The 27764-nt window shown below is 46.8% G+C and overlaps 2 protein-coding genes across 8 annotated transcripts in view; one reads left to right on the forward strand and one right to left on the reverse strand.

Moving 5' to 3' along the window:
* Positions 1-1877: 1877 nt before the first annotated feature.
* Positions 1878-16435, forward strand: HRK (harakiri, BCL2 interacting protein). Of its 2 annotated transcripts, none has more exons than XM_056351212.1 (2): positions 1878-2226; positions 10187-16435. In XM_056351212.1, exon 1 carries the CDS (start codon positions 1915-1917, stop codon positions 2176-2178), a length of 264 nt encoding a protein of 87 aa, XP_056207187.1. In that variant the 5' UTR covers positions 1878-1914; the 3' UTR covers positions 2179-2226; positions 10187-16435. The 2 variants fall into 2 exon arrangements, with proteins under 2 accessions (XP_056207187.1, XP_056207195.1); XM_056351220.1 differs by having other exon boundaries at positions 10239-16435.
* RNFT2 (ring finger protein, transmembrane 2) overlaps positions 15803-27764 on the reverse strand; it is a 33469-nt gene continuing 21507 nt past the window's right edge. For 5 of the 6 annotated variants that reach the window (XM_056351145.1, XM_056351155.1, XM_056351164.1 and 2 more), the window contains 4 exons: positions 26311-26460; positions 21598-21663; positions 20460-20561; positions 15803-18764 (listed from right to left, as the gene is read on the reverse strand). In XM_056351145.1, coding sequence (XP_056207120.1) covers positions 18630-18764; positions 20460-20561; positions 21598-21663; positions 26311-26460 — 453 coding nt within the window. In that variant the 3' untranslated portion in view covers positions 15803-18629. The remainder of the gene's footprint in view (positions 18765-20459; positions 20562-21597; positions 21664-26310; positions 26461-27764) is intronic. The other variant, XM_056351173.1, reaches the window with a different exon arrangement.

Raw genomic sequence — 27764 nt, forward strand, 5'->3', positions numbered from 1 at the left:
CCAGTCCAGCTGCCCAGAGGAGTGGGAAGGCTGCAAGTATTCAAGTCCTCAACACAACTTCTGTGGAGCGCTGGGGGAAATGAAACAGGTAAGCGAGACATAGCTGGTCCTCGCTGGGCACTGGTGAACATGCTAAAACACGTGGCCCTTGCTCTCAGTAGCAGCTTGTGGCAGTGTACCTGCACCCTTGCATCTGTCTCCAGACGCTGCCATGCAGCATCTTCCAGCGGCCAATTGCTGGTTTTGATCCTTCACAGCTTGTTGCTGTCCATGCAGTTTATAAAACAATTTAATGAATGCAAACAGGCATTTTGGATTCCAGCAAAAATCCAAACCACCTCATTTGGGGAGGACCTCCTGTATGTAGGAACCTTACAAAAGACTTGTTTTCTCAACAAAATCATTTGGACTTAAAGGAGGATTTCCCTGGGGTGCACACACTGCCCGTGGTGAGCCCTGCCAGAGGAGGGATGGCAGAGCAGGAGCTGCCCCTGTAGCAGGATGTGGGGCTGCTCCAGGGAGGCTAGATGGGTTGGGAAGATGACAAGCCCCAGGAGGGTCCCCCTAGACCCCCATGCAATACCAGGGTGATTTGCCAAGGAGGCGGCAGCAGCCTCCCTGCCTGGCAGAAGGGAAAAAGGCCACTTTGGGGTGATTCCTGCCCCACAGGGAGCTGCAGGGAGTCCCTGCTGCTGTCCCAGGGTTGATGCGTGATGGGGAGCCCTGCCTGGGGGTCCCAGCCCTGCTCCTGTGCGCTGGCGGCTGGGGAGGCGCTGCATGCCGCTGGGTCAGTGCCTGGGGGCTGTGCACTGCTGCCTCGGCCACTCGAAATGTGATCAGAATCTGTAACGCTTTGGGTGATGAAATCCCCTCCAGCTCTACGTAATCCCCTCACTGCCCCCCTCCATCTCCACGCTGTCCCCTGCAGCCCCACGCTGTCACCTGCAGCCCCACACTGTCCCTGCAGCCCCACGCTGTCCCTGCAGCCCCATGCCGTGCCCTGCAGCCCCACGCTGTCACCTGCAGCCCCACACTGTCCCTGCAGCCCCACACTGTCCCTCCATCCCCGCAGTCCCCTGCAGCCCCACGCTGTGACCTGCAGCCCCACGCTGTCCCTGCAGCCCCACACTGTCCCTCCATCCCCGCAGTCCCCTGCAGCCCCACGATGTCACCTGCAACCCCATGCCGTGACCTGCAGCCCCACACTGTCCCTGCAGCCCACACTGCCCCTCCATCCCCGCAGTCCCCTCCATCCCCGCAGTCCCCTGCAGCCCCACGATGTCACCTGCAGCCCCACGCCGTGACCTGCAGCCCCACACTGTCCCTGCAGCCCCACACTGCCCCTCCATCCCCGCAGTCCCCTGCAGCCCCACGATGTCACCTGCAGCCCCACGCCGTGACCTGCAGCCCCACACTGTCCCTGCAGCCCCACACTGCCCCTCCATCCCCGCAGTCCCCTGCAGCCCCACTATGTCACCTGCAACCCCACGCCGTGACCTGCAGCCCCACGCTGTCCCTGCAGCCCTATGCTGTCACCTGCAGCCCCATGCTGCCCCTTCGTCCCCACACCGTCAGCTGCGTCCCCACACTGTCCCTCCATCCCCGTGCTGTCCCACCAAACTCCCACACGACCCCTAGACACCGGAACGTCCCACCACACACACACACGGTTCCCTCCGCCCCCCCGCGTCCCCCCATCCACCCTCCGCGCCCCCCCCCCCCAACTGTCCCCCACCCCCGCCCGCTGCTCCCCCCCCAACTGCCCCCCTTCCCCGCCCGCCCCCCCCGCCCGCTCCCCGCGGCCGAGCGCCGCCCCGCGGGGGATGATGTAACCCCCCCGTCCCCCGCCCGCCGCCGCCCCGGCCCGCCCGCCCGCACACGCCGCGGCACTCGGCGGCGAGCGGCGGCGCAGCCATGTGCCCCTGCGCGCTGCACGGCGGCCCCCCCGCGCCCTGCCCCTGCAGCCCCGGCCGCGCCGCACGGCCCTCGGCCGCCGCCCGCCTGGTCGCCGCCCGCCTGCGCCGCCTGGGCGATGAGCTGGAGCAGCGGGCGGCGCGGCGCAAGGCTCGGGGCCGCGGCCCCTGGGCCGGCCGCCGCCTGGCCGCCGTGCTGTGCCTGCTGTGCGCCCTCACGCCCGCGGCCGCGCTGGCCTGGCTGAGCCGCAGGAGGAGCCTCTAGGCGAGAGGGGCGCTGGCCGGAGCGGGGAGCAGGCGGGACGCGCAACAGGTCGGCACCGCGCCGGGGCACGGGGAGCGGGCGCGGCGGCGGGGCCGGGGGCGGCGGGGCGGCCGGGGGGGCTCGGCGCGGCACCCGGGGCCGGCAGCGGGGCCCGGCACGGCGGAGCGCGCTGTCCGCGGTACTCGCCGGGCTGCGGCGGGTGATGGCGGCAGCGCACGGAGCCCCGGTCTGCCGGTACCGCCGGGCTGGCAGCCACATCACCTTTCCCCGCTCCTCTCCTCCTCTCCTCCTCTCCTCTCTTCTCCTCTCCTCTCCCCTCTCTCCTCCTCTCCTTCTCCCCTCTCCTCCCCTCTCCTTCTCCCCTCTCCTCCCCTCTCCTTCTCCCCTCTCCTTCTCCTCTCCTTCTCCTCTCCCTCTCCTCTCCCTCTCCTTTCCTCTACCCTCTCTCCTTCTCCTTTCCCCTTTCCCAGGACTCCCCAAACGCCCCCTTTCCCCTTCTCCAAACTTTCAGGGCTTCCAGCCCTGTGCCTCTCCTTCACCCAAGTCATCCGTACTCTCAGGGGGCACTTTAAGCTCCATGCCCACACTGAGCAAGCCTACCGTCCCCGTGGGCCAGCGGCAGCAGCATGGGGTGGCCCACAAGGGTTGCAGCAGGTCCAGCGTTGCCCTGACTGCTGGCCCTGGGAGGTGGAGGATGCTTGCCCCACACACCCATGCCTGCCAAGCCTTCTCCAGCCCTCTTGTGAGTGGAGGAACTTCCCCCGTGTCCTGCCATCCCCTGGCAAGCTTTAGACCCATAGGTGCTGTGGGCACCCATCACTAAGGTCCCTGGGTGGTGGGATTTCCCCACAGGACCATCTGGCAGGGCAGGCTGGGGCTTTGGCTGGCTGTGCCTGGTTCTGTGTTTTGGATAATTCCTTACCCAGTGCCGGAGGCTTTTCCCAAGGGGAGTCCCAAGCCACCAGCCAGGGAAAAGCATCCAAGCCCCGTTACTGCTGGTTCTCAGAGCCCCTACTGTGCTCCAGAGACACCGAGCAAACCAGCAGTGGGGAAATGGGATATACCTGGGCCCGCAACCCTTGTTGTCAGCGTGGTGACACCTCCTGGGCTGGTGGGACAGCTCTGCACCTTCAGCTTTGGGAGCATGCAGGGATACTGAGCATATGTGGGGTCAGATCAGGGATTTTGGGTACTCTGAAGTGCTCTTTGGGACATGAATTTCTCCCCACAGACATGAGGGGCAAGGGCTGCTATTTTGGGTGCTTTAAATGATACCTATGCATGTCCCCTGGTGTTTGTCTGTGTTCAGGGAAGACTTTTAAGTGCCTGTCTAACTTTCAGCATGCACTCGTATCCCGCTAGCTCGGACAGGGTTTAGAAGAGAGCTTAAAGTCAGTTGAAAGATGTCACTGATAGTGCACCGACCTTGCACAATTTCAGCTTAACAGGGCTCTTTGGAACTCTTGGGCCAGACCTTGGCTGTCAGGTATCAGGTCTTGCATTGCAAAATGTCTCGCATGCTTTTTAGGTGCATGAAATTCCATTAAATATGTATAGTGTGGAGAAGAAGTATGGTTATCACGAGAGTTTAAAAATAAGGTTTTCCAGCAGGTCTGTGTGTTTGCACTGCATGTGTGTGTGTACACATAGGTGGGGGGGGGGGAGCATTGTTGTTTGTCTCTCTGAGCTGCAACTGGTGCATCTGTCAGGAGGTTCAGCTGGTTACCTTTGGAAAGGTTTCTTTGAAAACAAAAGCAGAACAAACCTGCTTTTTTGATGAATCAAAGCCTCAATTTCTATAAAATCACCAGCTCAGAGGTATGAGGCTCTGGGATGGTGCCTGCAGAGCTGTGCCCAGCAAAGCCCTGGCAGAGGGTAGTGTGAGTGGTGTGGGGAAGCAGTTATTGCTGTGGGACTGTGGTCAGGAGCAGAGCTTACAGATCTTCTTACCCTTCCTGTCAGTTTGTGGCAAGTTTGATTGCAGTGTTTGGAAGAAAACCCACCTGTTTTCTTGCTTGCCTCTCTGAGCTCAAAAAAAGTCAAAATCCAAGGGGGAACTGCAGTGATCTCCCTTATGTAGTGTCTCAAGTGTCCTTTTCTTTCTTAACACGCTGGGGAATTTCCTGCCTGCCCAGTCTGGGACTTCATCCTGCACAGAGAAGGTGGCAGGTGAGAAGGGCTGACAGAGAGAGACTGTTCGCTGGCCCCGTGGATCTGTGCACACGTTCAGCCCAGGCTTCCTGGCAATCCCGTGAGGCCAAAGCTGTTTGGATTTTTAGTTTTTGTGAAGATTTGCATAGCTTTGCTTAGGCAGATATTAAATTTGATTCCCATCTCTTCTGCTGTTGACTCTGTGGAGCCCTCACCTCCATCCTGCTTTCTGCACTTCAGGCCCAACAATAACCAGTTGCTTATAAATTGCTTTGATAAAGACACTGTAGAAGAGGAAAGCATTATCCTCAACACAGCTGAGGCGAGCTCCTTCAGCATGCACAGTCCTTCCTCACAGCTTCAAAGGCTGCCACAGACAGGACATGCTGAGCTGCCTCCAAATGCTCAGGGGCTTCATGGACACAAATACAAATGTAAGTCTCTGAAAAGAAGATCCTTGTGTGTGATGTGAAGCAGTTTCAGGGATAAAGAGGCCAGATGTGGGAGAATAACAAGCTAGGAACAGTCTCCTTGTTGCCTCGATGTGCAGCAGGCTGGCCTGTCTGACTCCTGGCAAGCTTCTGAGGCACAAGTGACCAAGCTGCAGATGAAAATACAGTGCAACCCCAGAATAATTACTTTCTGGGTTATTTTTGCCATTAAGAATCTTTTCTATTCATCCTGAATAATAATTTGCTCGCACCAGTTGAGGTACCTGATTATCTGCAGTGTCTCAGAGCCCAAGTGATAGTGCAGTGAGCTGGGTTAGTCTTGGAGATGTGGTAAGACAGCAGTGTTTTATTAACTCAGCAGAGTATTTATGAACAAAAGCTGTCTACCTGCCATCCTCAGAGACGCTCTGCAGTGATAATAACATTGTTCTGCAACAAGATGGAAAGTCCAGGCTCTGAGCACTTGTGAACTTGGGATTTCATAGAACAGCTCATAAGAGGAGAGTAACTTGTACACTTAATAAATGTGCTGCAAAGTCAGCATTTGTCTTGTGATCTGGTGGTTGCAGAAGGAATAGAGGAAAAGGTCAGTTTCGGCCTGGCTTACTACTCAAGTTCCCCTCCTGCTCTTTTCAAGCGGTAGTAGCATTTTGCATCGGCTGCTGTGAGCGTATGTACTACTTCTGAGGAAGAAAGTTGGTAGTTGTTCCCTCAGGTCCTTGTGGCTTTACACAACAATGCAGCTCAGGGAATAATCCTGTGTACCAGGGAACTTCGCCTGCTCTCTCAGCCCCTAGGTGATGGCAGTGAAAGCAGGATTAGGACCGCTGCATGTGACCAACTTGTATCTGTGGACCATGCTTGGGATCTGGGGATGAATGCGTTACAAATGGCAGTTTTATAATATATAATCTGACATCACCTTGAAATATCCAACCAGGGCGTGAAGTATAGTTGTCATGTGCCAGTTTGGCATACAGTGTCACTTGTATTTCGCTCTATTAGTTCAGAAGTGGCAGTGTATTAAAATCAAACCCTACTTGTCCCTGCCAGCTTCGCCAGCCTGATTCTGTGCCCACTGTGTTGCCAGTAATTTCCCCCACTGTTTGCTGCAAGGTTCATGCAGAGCCACTCTGTCCAAAGCCTCAGTGCAGTTAATTATCTGTATTAAAATTGGGTTGATAAGATTTCTGGAGATGTCACACTGAGCTGTGCAGGAGTGCAAAGAAAATTAAGGACCAGAGGCAGTACAGCTAGCACAGGGCTAAGCTGACTAGCTCAGCAGTGAGTTGCAGTTTTGCATGAGGATAAACATTCAGCATGTTGCACCCTGTATGCATCCCTGACACAAAGAGGCAAACACTGTTGTTTATCCTCCTGGATAACTAAGGAAGGAGGAGTCTGCTCTTCCTGGTGGCAGGCATCCTACTCAAAAATGCCAAAGGTCCCCACCACCCTTGCCCCAGTTTCACAGTTAAATTGCACAAGGAAAACCTTCAACATTAACTTTAATAATAAACAAGCAGCAGAGTTTTAAAAAATAAACAGCAGTCCAGAAACACCTCTTTCTGCAGGGAGGCTATGTCCAAGCAGGCCGCTTTCTGGAAAGATTGGAGCCCCAACATATTTCTTTACTGTGTCTGGTTCCTTGATCTTCCTGTGCTAAGATATTCGGGACACACCGTTCTTCCGAGTTCTTCCCTAGTAGGTTCTGCTCTTCTTTCATCTTACCTCTTGACCCCCCTGCTAATTGTTTTTTGGTCTTCCAAGTTACCCTTTCATCTCCCACAGAGATGCTAATGAAGTGTGAGTGTACATGGATGCAGGCTGCTTGGGAATTTGACAGGGCTGTTGCCCAGCCCTTGTTTTCTCATTAACCTGCTGCTTCGTGACGGTGCCTTGTTTTGTCCCTGCCTCGAGCTTTCCCTTAGCAATCCAAGCACTTGAAATTTTTTTTTCTTTAAATATATCAATAACTGTTATTTTGTTTATTAGGAGTGGAATGTGTGCCAGCTGAATCGCCTGTGTAATCCATTTAAATCAAGAAGTTACATGCTGACACGTTAGCCGTGAGCAGGACTCCTTTTGCCAAGTGCTTTAGGGGACATGAGCTCAGATTCTCCTATGGCTTTATGCAGGTGGCACCCGAGCATGGCTTTGCATCCTGTCTCTGAATAAAGATTAGTCAAAGAAATGCTGAGATGAGACTAGGGACCCCCCTACCTGAGTCATTTCATGTTCATCCTACTTAGTATCCCAGGGAAGAGCAGCTTTCCTTTTGTTGGTAAACACCAGCCTAGCAAGCGACGTGATAAAACTGTAGGATTTAAGGCTGGAGAGCTCAAGTCAAGATGCCTTATCTATTAAAAGCGATGGGATGTGTCGAGGCTGGCTGAGATGGTTTTGCAAATATCAGCCAACATCATTTGTCATCTCACAACCTTATGGCTTAATAGGTTCAATGGGTAAGAGCAACTTCCTGAGCAAAATCTGCATCTCCCTCAATGACAAGGAAGAAAGGGATACATCACCAAAGGGAATGTTGGTTTCCATGAAAAATTCCAAAGCAAGTGATTTTTTTTTTCATCACTTCAATCCATGTTTTCAATAGACACCACATTTTTCATATAGGAACTCAGCTATAACTACCTTTTTTTTTTTAATAAGTGAATGAAAAATCTTGATAATAGTGGACAATCCCCTCTCCCCGAAGTTTCAACGTTGTACGAATGGCACGTAAAATAAACCATTTTTCAGCGGCTCTACAGAGGGAATATGCTGGCACTCTTTCCAACTTACTATCCACCCCAGTATTACAAATGGGATGTTGTTTGGCTTTCCTCAGCGTTTTTCAGACCCAAATTACCAAATTTTGATCTATCTGCTGAGTGCCTATTGTGGGAAATTTGGAGTAACTCCACTGAAGTCAATTGGGTTGCCCTGGATTTACAGTGCTGTAAATGAGATCAGAATTTGGCTCAAAGTATATTCCATTAATGAGTCAGATACTGGCAATGCAGCCAATATGCACCCAGAAACGGCTTTAACACAGCCTAGGATATTCAAAATTGTTTTATTGAAAGATGGGCTGAAGGCCAGGATTCTGGGGTTCTCTTTTATTCTTTCCATGAAATTCACCTTTATGCAGAAGGCCAGCACGAGACTGATGCAAAACTTAAGAACCATTTAAGCTGTTAGAATAGGGTAGGGCTCGTGAGATGCATGAACATTGTGCTGAGCTCTTTGCCTGCCCCAGAGCAGATTTATCACTCAGAGTTCAAGACATTCCAGGATTTATCAACTTTTACAGGTTTTTATAGATTTTCTATACGTTAAGCGACACAGAGAGACAGTTTGTAAAATATAATGACACCGAGGATGACCTGTTGCAGGCCATAGATGGCACAGTAGGACAAGGGTTCATAGCTGGCGATCGGAAGTACTGCTACAGGAGAAATAATAAATAAGCATTAAATGTTTCTGCTTTGGAGGAAATCCTTTAATCAGCTCCTGAAGTCTTTATTCGAGTGTAACTTGTGTAAATATCTCACCTCTTTGAGTGTGAGCAACCACATCGCAGGCTCTCCCTCCATATTGCCAGCCCGTTTCTCAGTACCCTACATGCCGCTCAGGCTGTGCCCTGCCTTCTCTCCCCAACAGCGCCCATGTGGTTGATTTTGAAGACCTCTCTGTAAAGCCATCTTGTGTGAGAAGTGCAGATGCCCAGAATCTCCTCCTCGTGGTGTTTCACAAGTCTAGAGAAACCCGTGGCGCTGTCTGTCTGCCTGTGCTTGGCGCTGGCCTAGACCTGAGTGTGCAGTGGTGCTGAGATGCCAGGAGGCCCGTGTAGGAGCGGGGGCTGCGGGGAGGTCTGTCTCCTGTGCAGGCAGGCCAGGAGGCTGAGCGGGGGGGTGCATTTCAACCTCCGGGCTACTTATTGACAGCTGATTACTGACAGTCTGTGCTCTGTTGTCTTTGTGTAGCCGGTATTATGTTCGTACTCTCTCAAGTAGTGAACACCTTTCCTATTTCCCTCTGCCAAAACACTAAGTCGCTCTGCAAAAAACCTTTGAAAATACCTCCAGTACTTCCAGAGAGCGGGTGCATCTGTGAAAGTCTGTGTGCATGCAGATACAGAAGCCACAGAAACTGCGTGGCTAGCTAGTAGCCTTGATCACAGCAAGACAAATGAAAACGTGCTTCAAGTCTGGATGATTCATTCTGGCATTAAGTCCTCCAAGCTATTTGCACTGTTGCTCCAGATTCCTCAAAACTAGAAAACAAGACTGTAGACTGAGGGAAGGAGAGGTTGTAATTGCCACATCCTGTGCACAGCAGCAGCTTGAGCAGCTGACAGTAACTGCGATAAAGCAGATACAGTTGCACCTTTTGAGGCTGAACCAGAGACGTTCTAGGTTACTCAGAGTTGGTTGCAGCACCAGAATTTGCCTGCTTTTCTCACAGTGGAGGTTTCGTCTCAGAGGCAGTGCCACTGGACTGTGATAACCTTCACGCTGGCACGAACAGGGTAGTGCTACAGAAGGAAGGGAAGCAATTCTGGGTTTACATCAGAGTAATGCAGATCAGAATCTGCTCACAAGCTGTTTGCCAGCCCTAATTACACTCTGACTTCATAGCTGATGCAGTTGCATAGTCAGCTACTCCCCCCTCCTTTCTCCCACCCCCGTGAAATCACCTCATCCAGAAGGCCAGCAGAGATTTCTCCACTGAGGTTTTTATAAGATCGCTCATTGTCACAGTCTCTGCGAACTAGACAACACAGTCTGAAAGATGGGATCTATCCCAGCAAATGCTGGTATCAACAAACCTAGGTATAAATGCGGGAAATGGGAATTTCATAGTAGATGCCCCTCGGGCACATCTCCTGCTAATTTGCACTTAGATAGGTGCCTTTCTCTGAGCACTTTATTAATTAAGGCTTGCAGCCCACCTGTGAGGCAAATAAGTTATTACTGCCCTCATTTTACAGTAGCAACTGAAAGGAGTGGTTTGCCCAAGGCCACAAATGTAATCAGTAGCAGTACCAGGAATGAGTGAGTTCTTCCAGTCTCCTGTGATCCTCAATGCGCCCCATTGCATACCTGTAACAAAATTAATGGCTTCTCCAAAAGTTTAACATTTTTGTTAACATGGTGTAAATGAAGATGGAGCACCCAAAAGAACGAGCCTTGCAAAATGAGAGCTCGCCAGAAATCCTGCGGTAGCACAGGGATAAAGGCGTAATCTCCTGTGCTGAACCACAAAACCATCCTCCCCATAAATTATATACCTCTTCTTGTCAGTAAATTTAGCAGGAGGGTTCAAGCATAAATTTAAAAGAAGCTTTTATTGTAACCAATGCATCAATATAATTAAAACCAAACACAATTCTTTTGCTTTCTTAGGCTGGAGAAAACCCTGTGCCCTTGGAGAAAATTGTTTCCCCTTTTCCTACAGGGAATCCAGAGCCTGAGCAGCAGCTGTGAAGAGTGGAGATAAAGAAAGAAGTGGAAGATGTTGGAAGTGCTTTGGGCAATGTGAAGAAGGATTTGCACAGAAGGAGCTGTTCAAGGGCCCAGCAGCAAAACAGAGACACATACATGCTTATATATAGAAGAATGTAAACCCTCCTGTATGCATACGTTAAAATGTGCATGCCTTGTTGAGAACGTAAGCAACATTCCTTGTAGATGATGGTGGTCTGAGCATTCATGCTCCTGCAGTCTGAGTCAAAAGATTAGCGATGTCCTTGCTGTAATGCTAGCATTTTCTCCACTGCACCTTGTTTATGGCAACATAAACATTCCTTTCAATGCAGCGGGATGAAAAATAATGTATACATCCAGAGTTAAGTAGTATCTTGAGAGACCAAACTTGCTGCCAAATGGGCATGCCCTAGCCGTGGTGGGGGGGAACAGGTGCTTAGCAGCTTGGACAACAGACAGTTTGTGTGTGTATATATTAAGCGCTATAGCACCAGGTGAGATAAGCTTTTCTTACGACTTTAGTTTCTCTGGTGCTACATTTAATATTTGTCTGGGGCTAAACTGCCTCTCTGTGGTGCTACAGTTTCCCCAAGAGGATGTTCTGAAACATGGGACAAGGAAAAATCTATTTTGGTTATTAATATTTATACACAAGATGACAAAATTAATACTTCTTGAGAAGGTGCTATTTTTTTTCTTTCCTTCAATCTCTGCATAAATTAAGACAAAACAAATAATCTAGCCCAGAACTTTCTAAAACTAATTTTCTTTGGGGCAGTTCTTTTTGTTTTGATGGTTCGGAGCTTGGGAAGCAGCGTTCCCTGAGGCGGCAAAGACACACCAGCTCTTTTCACTGCAGTGTACATGTCAAAGTCTGCGAGTGCAGAAATTCCTACAGCTCCGGAGCTGGGCATTCTCCTAGATGGTGATTTAAGCAGTCTCAAATCCTATGAACCAGGGAAGAGAACTGTATCTAGGCTAACCAATGGACTGGGGGACAACAGAACTTGTCCTTCGAAGTCAAAGGGCTTTTTTCAGTCTAGTACTGAGCACTTTTTTCCTTGCAGCCAAAACTACCTGTCAGATTTAGGATACCTTCCGGATGCTCTTTACAGTAATTATTATGCACAGTTTTTTAGAAACATTTTTCCCAGCTTCAGATATTTGCACCAGAAAATCGATACCCCACCAAGGGGGGAATGTTAAGAACCAGATTTCCAAAGGAAGTTTGGCTCCTTGTCTTTTTAAAATACTTCCTCACCCTCACCCGGTCAGGGAACAAGCCGAGTGGCCACTGTGTCCCAGTCAAACCTTTCATTTTTCATTACTGCAGGAGAAATGTTTCTAAGCAATCTAAAAGCAAAATTCTCCCTTTATCAAATATTCACCAATGTGTTTTGGGCCCCTGCACACATATTCATGGGTATTATTGATCCAAGTCAATTCACAAACAGCAGAAAGGGCTATGCTGAAAGAGCAAATTGTTCCTAATGAAGAACCTTGCCCTACTTTATATTATGTGCAGTGTTGGGAGGGGTCATGTAGCTAAGTGTAGTTTGTCTGTTGATAAGAGTTTGGATGGTCTCAGAACCACAGGGACCGATAAAACAATTTTCCTACAATTTTTGGTCTGATGCTTAATAATAACTCGGCATCTTGTACTCCTTCCTGGCTCAGTCTCTTACTGAAATAAGTAAGAATTCTTCTGTCAAAAGGAGGAGCCTCAGCTGGTTTCAGCAGTGTTGCAAGTGCTGGATTAGTGACTGCTGGATCAGGCATAGCCTTAAAAATACAACTTTCTACAAATTGCTCACATGAGGAAGTGAAATTGTGCGTATGGTATTGCACAAGTCAAATTTGAACAGAAAATAATTGATCAGGAGGACTGGATGCGTAACTTTGCTACACAAGACACGCAGTCCGCAGGTCTTCCCTCCACCCCTACGCTACCTTGCCCCACCCTGTGTGTGCACCCCACATACACAGAGGCAGGCTTGTGACAAGCCGTCCGGCATAGGAGCTGGCTTACATTTCTCGGTGCAAGAGAGAGGGCTCTCCCGCATACTCCTCCCCTTTAGCAATTATTAGCTCCCGAGTTCTGAATGTTTAATAAACTCCTCACCTGGAATAGGCATTATTCCCATCTTCCCTTGCATCTTGGGTGCATGCAGTTTGCACTGCCATCGGTTCTCCTGCCACACCGGCTATTTGGGTCTGCAGCCCTGAGACTTCTCGTAGCATTTTTTTCCCAAAGAGGCATTTCCCCTGAAACAGCACAGCAAAGGAAAAGGGAAGAAAGTTCTGTCCTTACCATAGAGTAAGCCCCTTAAATCAGGGTTCAACCGCAGCAGCAAAGCAATTGGTTGATCTCCCTCAGTCCTAACGCTCCAGGGACAGGCTTTTCTGTCAAAAAAAAACCAAAAAGAACTCCCAGGGGACCAGTCTCCTCCTTGGTGGTTCCTAATATTCAGCAAAAATGTTAGAAGACACATGCTGTCCATTGGTATTCTCATGAAACAACAACCAAATCAATCGTGTTTCCCAAGTGTAAACAACAGCAGGTCCAGTACCCCAAATCCTGCTTTAGTCCTGATTTACTTCACTTCTGTAGTTCTAAACTGGATGGTTAGTGTGAACCGAGGGTTAAGTTTTGGAGACTTTCATCTATTAGTTGCTGGGTCAAGCAAGCTTTGCTGGAGCAGCAGCTTGCCAGCGCTTTATAGCCAGCATTCACTGTACATAAATCGAATTACTGACTAGAGGATATGTATTTGTCAAAGCCTTACATTTTCTGGTATAATTGCTATTCTTGAATGCCTCCATTTTTGACAAGGGGTGTTTTTATCATTTTTAAAATACCTGATTTAACCCTGGTTGATGTTTGTATTGGTAAAACATGCTGTATACTCCCCTAGTGCTGTTTGTACTGTATTACAACAGCTGTGTGAGACGGTGGGCGGTTTCCGTACCGTACTAACGGGTAAGAAACCAGCACAGTTCCTCTCTCTTGCTCCTCTTTTTCTTTTTCACAGCAGCCAAGAAGTCATTGATTTTGATTAGCTTCGCAGTTGCGACTCTGTGAAGACTGGGGAGTGCTCTCTAAATGAAAAAAAAAAGACCTCATCTTAGGTTTCAGCAGACGGTGCGTGTGCAAGCCAGAGGAGGAGGTTATGAGATCATAGTCTATATAGAACGCCGCATAATGTGGCTGTGAGGAAAGTCTTTATTAATTTTTAAAGCAGCACTCCACCAAGATAGCTCCCATCACATATTGGAACTTCATATTTCAAGTAAAAAAACAGCCTAGTGTGGACTACTAATCAGCTTCTCTCCTCCTGCCTGTTAAAATAAGTCCTTTGACTTAACTAATTCTAGGATAGCACCGCTGCCTGCATGGAGACAGCTGGTTACACCCAGGACAGAATTTAGCCCGTTAATTCCAGATTCCTTCCTCTTCTCTCTTCAATTTATTTTCAGTACGTAAAAAAATACAGAATGGGAACAACCCTGCTGTCATACACTTCCATGTGCCCAGGAGAGGCATCACCCAATAATAACATACAGCAAATCACCAAAATCAATGAGTTGTCAGTGATGAGGAATGAGAAACCCACCATACTTCTGTTTTAGAGCATGTAGGCATGCAGAAATTGCCCTAATTTAGCTAAGCCCATTACTAAAGCAATTTACTTAAATCAGAAACTCTTGTTAAATCAGTTTAATCTGATTTGTGAATTTGCTTTGTCTCTATACCACGCTAAAATTATAAGGGTCTTAAATGCACTGCAAAAGCAGAAGCAATCCTTTCTAATGGAATTTATTATGAACACATTTGGGTAAAGTGGTGTCATTTCTATGTCCATGTACCCCTTGGAATCAGGCACTTTTCCCTGCTGCCTCCTAAGATGAAACAGTTTGGTTAAATGCTGCTATTGCTGTAATCTCGTAGGTTGAGCAGGCAGAGGAGAATCTCACTTGGAGGTGGTGAGGACACAGGACACAGGAGAATGGGGAGGCAAGACAGAAGGAGGTATTTCCCTTCTGAAAAACTGCGCTACCATGTACAAAGTGGTTCATTATGCGGACAGAATAGTACGTCTGGTTTAATATTTAATTTTAATTTTCCTACAAATGGTTTTAAAACATCTGCCCGTGATCTTGACAGAAGTCTGAGATATATGTAATAAACTATCTGTGGCTCCAAATTAAATCCTGGACCCACAGGTTTTGTCCATGTCAAAACCTCCTGGCTATATTCTACCACCACAACAGGTGAACAATATCTCCACAACTTTTCTTAGAAGCGGCTTTGCTTGCAGCAAATTCAATTTTGAATCCGAGCTTCCAAATCAGCCTCATTCTTGTGTAACACTTTGCAAGCCACTGGTTGCTGTGTGCTGAGCTGAAGGTCAGGAGACACGGGCTGTGTTCATTCAAACTCCAGAAGCCTAGGGAAGTCTGAGTAACATGGGACTTGAACTTCCTTAGGAAAACACTAGTATATCAGCTAGTCTGAACAGAAGAGAGGAATTCTCGCATGCTGGTTCTCCTAATTCTGTCCTGGGCTGAATGCACAAGCCCTTTCATTCCAAAAGCTATCTTTGCCCCGAGTACAGGTATATATCCCTGTTCCCAGCGTAAGACACTCCTGTGCTTCTTCCCTCTGCCAATCCTGCTGGCTTGAACCACGCGCCATCTGCGTAACAGGAATCGCCATCAGCACATACCCAAACACACTCCCCCACTCAGGTCTTCCAAACAACAGCTCTGCCCTTAGCAGTTGCGGGAAAAAGCTGACTGTTCCAGTTAAAGCTGCAGAATTTCCATTCCCCATCTGCAAGAGAAACTTAAAAACTACAAAATACAACACAAGTGAATATTTTTTTCTGACAAGATTTGAATACAAGAGTGAATTTTCATGTAACTCCAATGAGACTTTGTCAGTGTTCACTCTACATGAATACTTGAGTACTTGAATTTCACAAGTTTTTTTTAATATTTACAGAAAGTTACTTTGGAGCTTGATAAATATTCACTGAAAGCATCTGGGTATTGAACTGCCATTTTTAGTTACATCCATTATTAGTTACAGATGCCACCTAAGTAGAGAGCAAAACCAACTACAATGGGATTTAGTTTTCATGGGTATTCACGGCATAACCTTTCCAATCAATTCACAGTTTATCACAAGAAAAAATCTTCCCATCACCTTTAGTCCTTAGGACTAAATTTTCCAGTCTGCTCCCAGATGCATTGCTAACAGAATAAAACAGATGAAATGCAGTGAACACACAATTCCTTGCACATTACTGATTTAGTACTATTTGGATGTAAACTCTTGCAGAGTCGCTGTGCAAGTTTCCACCCTCACCAAAGCAAGAGCAAAGCATATGCTCACTGCTGATATGAGTTCATGAAGGCTCCTGTTTATGGTTGGATGTGGCTTCTCTCTTTTGTAAAAGGAATTTCATATGCTGAGACTCTTTGTACATATTTATAATGACTTTATTAAAAAAAAGAAAAATAACTGTTCAATGGTGAAAAAAGGCTCCGGTTTTTATTTCCTTTCTGAAATTCGAAGGAATAATTTCTTTGCACAACCCTAGCTGTTTTCCCATGGAAACCCACAGAAGTTTCTCATCAGTTGTCATTAGAACTGGAATTTTTCCCCTGCATGTTTTCTGGCCCAAATGTCATGTTCTAGGAGAGGGTAGCACTGTCCTGCCTCACAAAGCCATCACTGTACCATACCCGAGGAGGATGGGTGGGACAGATGGCTCGCAGCACCGAGCTGTTTCTTCCACAGCATCCAGGCCAGAAGAATAGGGACTGAAGGATGTTTTAATTCAACGGCTGTATAATAGCAGCCTGTAGTAAATTCTTTCTCTTGCAGGACTGAAGATGATCTTTGTTATGCTTCCAGTAGAATAAATATCCACAGCATAAAATTTCACCTTCTATTTAGCACTAATTAGCAATAACAGAGAAGTGTGGCACAGGATGGCCCACCAAATCCGAGGCACCCATGCCCTCTCAGATAAAAGGCTGTGCCTGCAGCGAAGGCCTTCGCGTATGGATCGCAGTGCTGCATTTTGTCACTGAGGGATCTGAGTAGCACGTCACGCTGCCAACTCGTAAAGAACTTTTGATAAAGAAAAAAAAAGAAAAGGACTATAAGAACATAACAAATACTCCCCATACTTTCCCTTTGATTGCCTTCCTTCCTTATAACCAAATTAAAAAAGAAATAATTGTGAAACAGTGTATCTTAATGCTAGCTGTAGTGTTAGGCTCATGTTGACCTTTTCATATACTTCTCCATAGGTATTTTCCAGGAGCATTTAGAAAAACAATCAGGAGTGGCTTTTCAAACATTCTGAAAGCAGATACAACTAACCTTTTAATCAATTGGCATTGCCCTGAAAACTGATACTGAAACCCTTCATAAATTGCCTGCCCACAGAATCAGTAATTTTCCCTTTTCCTGGAGAATATACCAGACTATTTTTAGCACATACAACATTTTTATGCCCACTGAAAACCTTGCTTCCTTCCTTACTGAACTGCCTTCCCCCATCCCAAAATGGCTATTCCCATTGGAGATAGCCACTGGATTCCTTGGCTTAGTTCTCCACTTTCATGGGATCCATTTGACAAGAAGCAAGTCACTTTGTTCTGGAAAGTAAAGATTTTCCTCCTGTACTTCCCTGTCCCTCTCCAGCCAGATTTGGACTATCTTCCCTGCTCAGGCTCTGCCTCTCATCATTTCTCCTCTAGCCATACTGAACTATTATTTCCAAAGAAATGTTGAGCCTTAATCTTGTTACCATTAGCTCCTGTTTGCTTTAATTCTTCTCCCTGTGGAGTTTCACAGCAGGAGGGGAAGGCGGCAGTCAGTACATACACATAGGCTCATTTCCCCCAGGTACAGTTCTTCCTGATTATCCACTCAAGTGGGATTGTAACCTTACGGCCATTTCCATAGTAATGAGCATGGAAGATGCCACAGTTGCCTAATGAGGCACTTTCTCTGGGTGCACAGCAAAAAGCGGACGTTGTTTAGTGAAAGAAAAAGCTCCAGAGAACAAACAGCAACTCCATTTGCATGCAAGTGCCTCTGCAGCACCCTCAGCAGAGATGGAAATTGTGGCAATATGAAGTGTGTTAATTCTCCTGTTAAACATATAAGGTGTCTCCTGGAAGGGATTTTTTGGAAGCAGAAGTGTTACAATAAAGCCTCCACCATCACAGGTGGATTTTCCATTTTGTGTATAAACCAGGCTGGCTCTTCAAGCAATGCAGCTGCTTCTGTGCAATTCTGCCCTCAAGCTGTTAAATCTCACTAAACCCAGGCTCTCCAGGAGGCCCTGTATGCTGATGCCCCACCGTTTCTGTTATCAGCAGTGCTGTCTGGGCTCAGTGCTGAGCGAGCACATTTCTTCTGGTTTTGGACGCAGGCAGGTACTGGATGCTGAGTGGCACTGGTTTTTGAAGCCAGTAAGCCTTGCCTCGAGTGGCTGCACTGAGGAGCATATTGCAGAGGTACCCGAATCTGTGAGATGCTCTTGACTTTTCACCTAGACAAACCAAACCTGACTTTAATCTCTCCCTGCCTCCCACTGTTTTCCCCATATGCTAGAAAATCAGAAAGTCTGGTCATGAAAGTTAAAGAGGAAAAACGTTCCCAAGAAAAGCAAGTGTCATTTCCAGCTTCACTATCATGGTCTTTCCCAGGTTCTAGAGATTTTATTAAGATGACAACACGTGCAATTTGTGGAATCAATTGCAAAAAAAAACGGCTGCTGGGAGATGACATTGCTCCAGCCGCAAATAAACTGCAGGCACGAGGTTCTGAAGCACTGTTTTGGGAGAGTTCTCCAAGGTAGTATAACAGCAACAACGTAATTCTATGATGTTACCGATTCAGGGAAGCTAGGGCCATTTAATGTGAAAAATCTCACGAGTGGTCTGAGCCAGAGGAAAACAGCTTTTTTCCAGTGTATCAGGTTATACACATGCAATTCATGGTACACTTGCCTTATACATGCAGTATTTATCTATTCTAAAATGACAGAAAAAAAGGAAACATCTCAAGCAGTTTATAACTATGTAAGTTCAAGAAAAAATCTTGGCTGTAGCTTAGCCATGGAGTTTGCCATAATACAAAACACATCTTTCTTGCCTTTGAGGATAAAGTTTTTGGCTACTAACAATTGTTCTGTTGGCTCCTGCAGAAATAGCGCTGGAAGAAAGACTAAGACAACAAATCCACAGGCAACTAAATAGGGGCATGGGATCACCAGATTTTCCAGCTTTTTCTTCTCTCTGCATGTGTTAATCCATTTGTCAGCATGTATTGGTTTTAATACACCTGGAAATGAGCAGAGGTGGTGCCATCTTTCCAGCAACGCAGGGTTTCTACTGTGACAGAACGACAAAGAGGACAGGTCTTCTCTCTGTCAAACCAGAGGCAGAGGCATTCTTCACAAAACACATGCTGTGGAGAGAAAAGGGCATCATCCTGATGAGGGAAGGAGGTCTCATCTTGCCACCAAGCGTGCACACTCAATAGGACAGCCATGGGAGCAAGTCACGATTCAAGTTCAGGTGGAGAATGCAGCTGATTAGCAGTACTTATGTGATATGAAATATCCCAGCATCACTAGTATATCAGTTTGACAAGGCTAATGATATATTACTCTGTCTCTTAATATAGCAATAGAAAGAAACATTAAAAAGGCCTACAACATTTGGGCTAACAAAGTACTTGAGAGGGTTTTCTCTACCATGTTTCCATCCTCAATTCCCTGGGTTATTTTAAAATTCCTTACTTTGCTCAGACAACCCCCTTTCTTCCCCGTACTTTTAACTTCATTTGCTTTTTTCTGCTCACATCACCCAGTCCTAGTCACTAGCTTCAGTGTCCCAGTTTCCCCTTCTCTGTAAATGTCACTTTTCACCCCTTATCTTCTCCTCTTGTTTCTATGCTGAGCCACGACAGGATTCTCCCTCCAGCCTGCCTTGGGTACAAACAGAGATGAGGAAGGACGGCTGCCCAGCACACACCACCATCTAGCCCCAGAATTGAAGAACAGGAATAGGGCAAGAAGGGAATATTAGAAGCCCTAAGAAGCTGAGATGTCCTCAGCACATGTGGAGTCAGCAGAAATGTTACTCATAAAAATCTCAACTCTGATCAGCATATACAAAGATAGCTTCTCTGGGGCTTGCAGCTTGGTAGTACCTGCACAGATGTTCACAGGCATAGTAAAAGGCACTTTTGATGCGTAGGTGACATACTTGATTTAATTTGATAACCCTGTTACAAAGCACGGGAATGTTAAGGCTCTCCAAAAAAAGGCTCTCGAGCTTTATTTTGATATCACAAGAGATTATATATCCCACCAATTCCCACAATTATTCTGCCTAAGGTTTTCCTGCACACACCCGCATATCAGCCAGAGACAGTCTCCAGGATTTCAACCACAACAGACAAAGCTTGACCCAAGCTACAAGCAACTAAAGAGAAAATCTTGATGCAGCATCACCAGCCTTGCTACAAGGCAATGCCTTCAGCTGGCCTCTGATAGATATAGCAACAGAACCCATGGCAGTGTGGCATGTTAGGATCTACCGCACTGCTCGGAGCATGCTGTTCTTAAGCTCTAGGTTTTGCCAGTGTTTGCCAAATGAGAAACAGGACAATTCCCAGTGACTGGCAGTGGTGACCAACTCTGACATGCAGAACTACTTTTATTCCTGGCCAGGTGTTCAGAGGCCAGACCATGATTACATGGTGCTGCACCAGTCTTCACGCACCCTGTCAGGCTCATTCTGGACCCATGCCCCTCTCACAGCACTTGCTCGTGATTTGGTTGGCCTATTGACTAGCCAGTCTCCCCAGGGGTCAGATAAAAATGTCTCGCATTCTAGATTCAAGATCTGGACTGCCAGCTGGCAGTCCCTGAACTACAGGGCTGGTCTTTTCCATCTTAATAGCTGTGATCAGCCCCTGAAGGGTGGCTCAGCTATCATGAATCACTGACTATCTGGAAGAAAGCCATAAATATCCACTAGGACCTAGATCAAGACCCAGCAAAGGATTTTAGAAGTACCTAGGCTAACTGTGCCTCTTCCCAGCTGCAGAAGTTAACCAAATGAATGCCAGTGGGGGAATCTGGCGTGGTCTTACCTGGCACATAAGGATCAAAGGTTCCCTGAATTCTGCTTGGCAAATGGCACAGATGTCACCTGCCTCACTGCACTGCTGGCTGGTAGCACGAACACCATACGTCTGTTAAGTAGAGATGGAAAAAAAACCCCAGTGTCAAAGGTTTGAAGACACTCTAGTTTGTGGCTAAGCATGCATACACTTTTTCACACCCAGATTCCCTGCACGGCCTGGGAAGGACAGTAGTATTATGTCACTGTGTATGGGGAAGGGAGATTTGGGCACCTGCACACAGAACAGAGGGAGTCTGGAGCTGTGTTCTCTGTTTTGTTTTCCCCTCGAGCTGACTCCATCTTTTAGTGCCTCCACTTGTGGAGCAATGATAATGAAATTTAATGAGCTCAACAGGGAGCTGAAAGGATTAATTCAGCATCATTTGAAGAGGTGTTTAGATAGTGGGAGGTATTATTATTAGCAACTTAGACAATAGAAGAAAGAATAACAGCAGCAGCACCCACAGGCTTCCCAGTTTTCTTTTTAAATATGTGGAAGGTAAATGTTGCTTCTCCTATTATAAGAGTAATAGGGGAAATGGAAACATGCTGAGGAAAAATGACCCGCCCAAGCCCACAGAATAAGCAAGGCAAGCTCTAACAGACTTCTATGATGATATGTTCCTTTCCTCTACAGTCGTTGATTTTATCATTTTACAATATAAGTCACAGTATTTCATTGCAACAGATCTAACTATCAGTACTGTATAATGCTGTATCTGGGATAATTTCTGTGCACTGTAGGGTGTCTTTCAATGTCACTGCACATCAGGCACTACATACTTCTATTTAAAGTCTTTTCACACTCTGTACTACAAAGTTTTGTCAGCTTCTTGCTGTTTTGGCCTCAATGGATTAGTGCATATTACACAGGGCTTCCAATCAGACAAAACAAGCCAGACTAGCAACAATCTCTTACCATAGCTGGGACAGGGCAGACATCAGAAAAGGTTCCTAACATCCCTGACAAGGGACACCAGCTTGCCCAGCCATGGGACAACACATTTTATTCTGTGATCCTGATACACTGAGGAACTTCCAACTCCATCATTCAATAGTAACAAGATTCCACCTATGAAACTGCTGTAATATGTATGGCTACTTACCTGTGGGGTGCAAAGGACCTTCAGTGCCTTCCGGACACTTCCCACACGACCACAGATATCAAAAGACTGCAAGAAAGACACTCCATTTTACATATTTTTCACAAAATGTGTGTGTGTGTGTGTGTATGCATGTGCCAGAAACTGAGGAAACGGTGTCTCCAAATGGATAGTTGGAGGGAACAAGGATCCTACGTAACAATTGTGCCAAAAAAGATTTCATGGAGATCATGAAATATGTAATAAATGTGAATTGACAGTGGAAAAGGGCAGCCAAAAAAGCTCTAGTAACAATGGACTGCAAACCAGGGACTTTACAGGACAGAAAGAGGAGCAGACATCAAGGGGTTGTGGTAGGGTAATTCCCCAGCCCCACTACGTTGGAAAGGGCTAAAATGGACCCATTCCCATCCTGAGAACCGAGTGCATGAGATCATCAGAAGTGAGGTTAGAAAACACTGTGGCCAGCTTGAGAAAGGGGGAAGGGCAGTCTTTTCACATGGGAGAGGCAGAAAACAGGTTTCCTCAGCCTCTGGGGAAAAGGGGGATTTCCGGGTCTGTATGGCTCTGTCACACAGCTTCACACTTCAGAGCCCAGACGGTATTATGAAAGAAGGAGTGGGAATTGCCTGTCCTGCTGCAGAGAGTGATTTAACAGAGTTCAGTGATTAAATGCTACTGAGAAGAACGGCCTGAGGACTCAGAAGCAGGACTGCGGCCAGGTTGCTCCCATCTGTCTGAAGAGTGAGGAACTTCACATGCCACGAAGGGAGTGAGTTTTCAGCACTTGGTACTTTGCAGATGCCCAAAAATGGCCAACAGCAGGGGCAACACCAGGTCCTTTTCTTCCCCGCTTCTCCCTATTGCCCAGCAATCATGATGTAACTGCATCTGGTGAGCAGCACTCATTCTGGGCTCCTCATTAAAGACTAAAAGCAGTTCAGAGAAGGGCAGAATATGAGCCTGCAGAAAATGATTTCTGAAAAGAGGCTAAAAGACATAAATATTTACAGCTTGGCTGAGCAGAATACAAAAGTGGGGGGAAAAGATGATAAACTGCCTACAAATATCAAGGGACTGAGCAAGAGAGGAGACACTCAGCATTCTTAAAGTGAAGACAGAGTACTACTAATAAAAGAGAAAACAGCTTGAAAACCTAATTTGGTTCACCTTCCCTATTTTCTGGCAGAACACAGGTAAAAAAACCACTATGAACTAGACAAGATATGAAGAAATGATTGTGCAAAGAACAGCCCTGCATTAGCTGGGAGAAGGGCCAGATGACATAACAGGACCTTTCCATTTCTAACCCATCTAAGTGAGAAGCAGCTAGGAGGGCAGGGCAAGATGTGATGCGGAATATGCAGAACTGCAGTGGACAATTGGTACAAAGGCATCAGAATGCCTGGAGTTGGCTTTCTTTTTTTTTGTTTTTTTGGTTAGCATGATTAAGTGGGCTCACTGCAGGGAATGCCAATGAGATCATCGTGCAATAGATGTGGAATCAAATGAAGGCACCAATAATGCTTCCAGTCAGCACGTAAAAAGGCTCCCAGGGTCCTTCCAGTAATGCTTCCAGTCAGCAACTAGCACTTGAGGTTGCCGACTACTACAGACTTTTTATCTTCTCATAAGGATAGAGATCAGCTCTTTTCCACAGTCCAATTCACAGCTTTCCCTGGTTGCTTTGCTTATAGTGTAACTTGTAATGCATTTGCTCTGGCTTTGATGTCTCCTCCCACTGTGTCGATTTCCCCCCTTCAATTTCACTTCCTCTGGAGTTTCCTGTACCCCCAAAAGATATATGTTTCAGTAGACTAACATCCATTTGTGACCCCATGCACTGAAGTCTATGTTGCATCAGTCATCTTTCTAGCAATATGATTGCAACAACTGGGTTCACAGACAGTGAGTGCTTCTGTTCAGGATAGGGAAAAAAATAGGACCTGGATGCCCTTATTGATGAAAATCTGGGATTTCTTTGCCAAAATCAGAGGTTCATGTTTATGAAGTCCAGAGACAGCAAGATGGCTCCCATCAGCTGCACTACATACAACCTTCTGAAAGTGGAGCCTGCCCTTTGTGTAGAGAAAGGGGATGCAGCCCTAGCTGAGCCCTGGATTTTTTCCAGGAGCACAGAAGGCCTGAGTGCCAAATTGGCTTCTGTGGTTTTTCTAATGTGGTTTGTGGCTTTGCTAATGTGGACTCCTTTGGGTATATTTTCAGTGTCTCACACAAGGAATTAGACCTGCAGCTCTTGTGATCGTAAATGGGATGCACACACCTAGTATTTCATGAACTGTACTGAAAGAGTGTGCTCCCACTTCCGTACAAAGTCTCTACCATGCAGAGGTCTAATCCTAACCTGGACACATATGAGATAGTAAGCAGTTGCCACACAATGACCTGGGACATGTTCCTGAGCCTATCACCCTTCAGCTGGCCTGTCCCTCCATTTACACCTCTGATGAACTAGATGAATTAAAGAAAGAAACATGTATGTTGAAGGTACAGGCTGGAGCCAAGGTACTTTCACAAAAGTATGCCCCAGTCCTGGTCCTAAGTTATACTCAAGGTCAGTAAATAGCGGTCCTCTTCTCATGGAACTTCTAAATAACAGATAAACAGAACTTTTCAGAACATGCTTGCTTTTCCAATCTAGATCATCATCACAACACTACCTATAAAGATACTAAACTTCATAGTACAGAAATGTCAAGTTAACCCAGAAAGAACTGCTTGCAGCTGTATGTCAGGGCTCCAAGTACATTAATAGGCCTTCATGGTCCTGATGAGCCTCACCTGAGGTCTCTACCCACAATCCGTGCCCATGGGCCCAGGAACTCTATTTATACTCAGCTGTGGAGGCCTCTTGTTTCTGAGCTGTGCTATACAATTGCTGGTTTCCAGTTTGGTCACAGCCATGCTTGTGCCTAGCTATAGATCCCACTGATACAGATACCCCGGTGCATGGAGTGACCTCCTACTCTTGCCTTGAGCCTGTCTCACTATGGCTATACTCTGCAACTGTTAGGCTGTGTTTGGCCCTGGCTGCCTTCATGAGACTTGATTGTGACCTGTGGATTGATGTTCTGGCTTTATCTTGGACCTGCCTTGCCACCTGAGGATCTGGACTCTTTGAACCTGGCTACTGCCTCCAGACTCGCCCTGCTTGCCTTGTTTGGGTGCTGCAGGGCTGGGCACTGCTAGCTGTGTTTTTGTGCTTGGCTCCCCTTCCTCCAAGGAGCAGACAGCCCCACTGCTTCCCCATGCTCTGAGGACTTGTCCAGATGTAAGAAATGGCATGTGGAACTGCAAGTGAGCATCCCTTTTCCAGGTGTTCAGTAACTTTTGTAAGAAGGGATACTAGAAAGATCACTTGAAATCTGTCCTTGTAATAGTGATCTGTATACCTGACCTCCAAAGCCAGAAGGGCGTGGAAGGGTTGGATACTGTTGTCTAGAGCAGATCCAGACAATGATGTCTCTGAAAGGGGCAACAATTCTCTCCCACAGCAAAGAGCAGGAAACATACAGCTGAGAGAATGGATGGGTGTGCAGGGAACTATACTGGTCTCATATGCCTTCTAACCTGGCACCGTTTGCTCTATTTCTGGCTTGATGACAGACCTGCTGTGACCAAGTCATTTCACTTCCCGTGACCTCCTCTGCCTATCTTGCTTGAAAAAGAGTAAATTCCTTGACAGCAGGGCTTGTATTGCCCCATTTCTATATAACATAGAGCTGCAACTGCAGCCACGTGTCACATAAGAGCTATAGTTTAGCATTGCTCAGCAATCCATTAGCCCCTTTCAGCTGTTTTCAGCTCGGATATATTCTCTTCCCTGTTTTTCAGTCTGCTTCTGCAAAGCCATAGCCCCTTTCTCCTAGGTAGAGACAGGTATCAGGGCTGCAGCAAGCTTGACTTGCTTGGCCTTCCTTGGAGGGATGGATAACATGGGTGGATCATTGTTTACTTCAGCTACTGCTCTGCCCCTAGGCAGGGTTCAATACACACTATTAGAAGTTCAACTATTTCTAGATCTCAGACTCGGGACTCTTCTAATTAAGTCATAGATATTAATTTACAATTGTACAGGTAGACTTTGTGCTCTTAACACTCTTATTTTTGAGTAAACATTAATTATTCCTGTCTCTACCACTGAGAACCTGGACTTGTATCAGCCAGACCAGGACCTAGGATAGGGCCAGAACTAACCTGTTTTATCTAGGCAGGACTTGGATGACCTTCTTTCCACCTGCTGCACTCAGTACTGTGAGTGACAGAGTACCTACCCTGCCTTGAAAGACAGAAGAAGGCTGAGAGAAACACTCTGCTGTCTGCAACCTTCCTTTCAGTGCTGCATCTAGAAGTCTGGAGGCAGCTAACATCTCTTCCCAGTACTGGTCCCCCAAGACTCCACTCCAATTCTCCTCTAGCCCTTACAGAAAGGTATTAAAAAGCAGCAATGACCTCATAAGCCTGATGCAACACTACATGAGTAGTCACAGATCTTCCCCTAGCTCATTAATGCAACATACTGGTGAAGCAAAATGCTTCTGGCAACTAAAGCACATGGTGTCCCCAGCTGCTGCAGCTTCCCTTCCTGGGTAGTGATAGCAACAATCAAAAAGTGTATTTGTTCCCTTCAGCTGTGCTTCTTCCTCTGCTGTTGCTACAGCTCCATTAGAGGTTACTGAATGAGGTGGTACTTGCCTTGCAAAGACTATACAGGATGATCAGGATGCCACCTAGGAAGTAGCTGCTGGATGGATCATCTCCCATGATGTATTTATACCATAGCTGGATGGGCACAAGGGAGCGGAACAGCTGGCTCAGCTCCTCAATAACCAGATAGAACTTTCCCTGTAGAACAACCAAACAAGCAATACATGATTACTGTCAGGACATCAAAAGAAGAGGACTTAATGGGTGCAGGGCATGAAGCTTATAGGGCTTGTGTTCACTGTCCACCTGCGCACTCTGTTAAATGGTGCAAAGACCAATATTCATGAGACACAGCTTTCTTTGCAGCCATTTACCTTGGTACCTTGAAAGCATAATTATCGCTTTGCTTCATAGTGTTCCTCATGCTCTGTCACTTATCCAGGTATTCTACACTTCTGAATCTTGAACTTTTAGAGCAGGTTATAGATTACACCTTGTTGCATATCTGGAGAATGCTACAGGACACTAGCAGCAGCGGTTAAGGCTTACTGGGGTTAATATGATGTAAATTGTGGATACTATTAATAATGAGAAAAGGAATGCAAGGTAGGTCTCTGATTTTATACCCCTTCTGAAGGTACAGGGATTAAATGTAAGGTGACATTGGTCTTCCTGACAACTTTCTAGATCATCCCAAAGAATCAAATTAATTATCTATTTGACAGTATCCCCCTCCTTCCACTCAGGTGTGTGTTGGCTCTTGTACAGTACAGATAAAAAGACTGGTGCTGGAAAAATAAAAGAAAACCCTCAAGGCATTTGAAACTCAAAGATACCAAACCTTCCTGAGGAGGCTAAGGAAGGGAAGGGGGGAAGCATGCTGGTTGAAACACTTCTCTCTCAAAAGAGACTCAAAGAATGGGCAACATCCTTTGTAAACCTTCACCAAAGCTGCCCTTGCCATTCTGGTGTTTATTCCAATGAGAAAGTTTTCCTTCATTGAAGGACACCTGCAAGGTAACAAACTCTCCTGGCTTACTACAACCATGGAGTCCAACAACTGAAATGGATTTTTCTTACCACATAATTTCTACTTTAAAGCACCTGAGACTAGGGAAGCTGGCTAAAAGCAGCTATCTAATTTAGCTCCCTTCTTAACGAGGACCCGTTTGTGTTCTGTCCTGCCCTGTTTGGAAGGGAGAAGTGGTGACAGGGCACTAGGTCAGGGCAAGCTGTGAGCCCAGAGCTATGCTTAATCTGCAATAGCATTATCTGGACTGAAAGATTTGTTTTACACGTGTCAAAATTCTTTTATTTGATAAGATCATGGAGACAGGGAAATTCCCCTGGAATTTTGCTGTGCTGTCCCAGTTAGCTTTGTCATCAGTGATGTCATCACAGGTCAATCGTTAATTGGTGAGATTTGGAGTGGGGATTAAGTCCTCTGCAGTCCATGAGGCTAGCAGCAGCTAGTGCCCTTCCCTAGGGTCTCAGAGATGAGA

Source organism: Falco biarmicus, chromosome 1 (assembly GCF_023638135.1).
Source record: "Falco biarmicus isolate bFalBia1 chromosome 1, bFalBia1.pri, whole genome shotgun sequence".
NCBI classification, from domain to species: domain Eukaryota; kingdom Metazoa; phylum Chordata; class Aves; order Falconiformes; family Falconidae; genus Falco; species Falco biarmicus.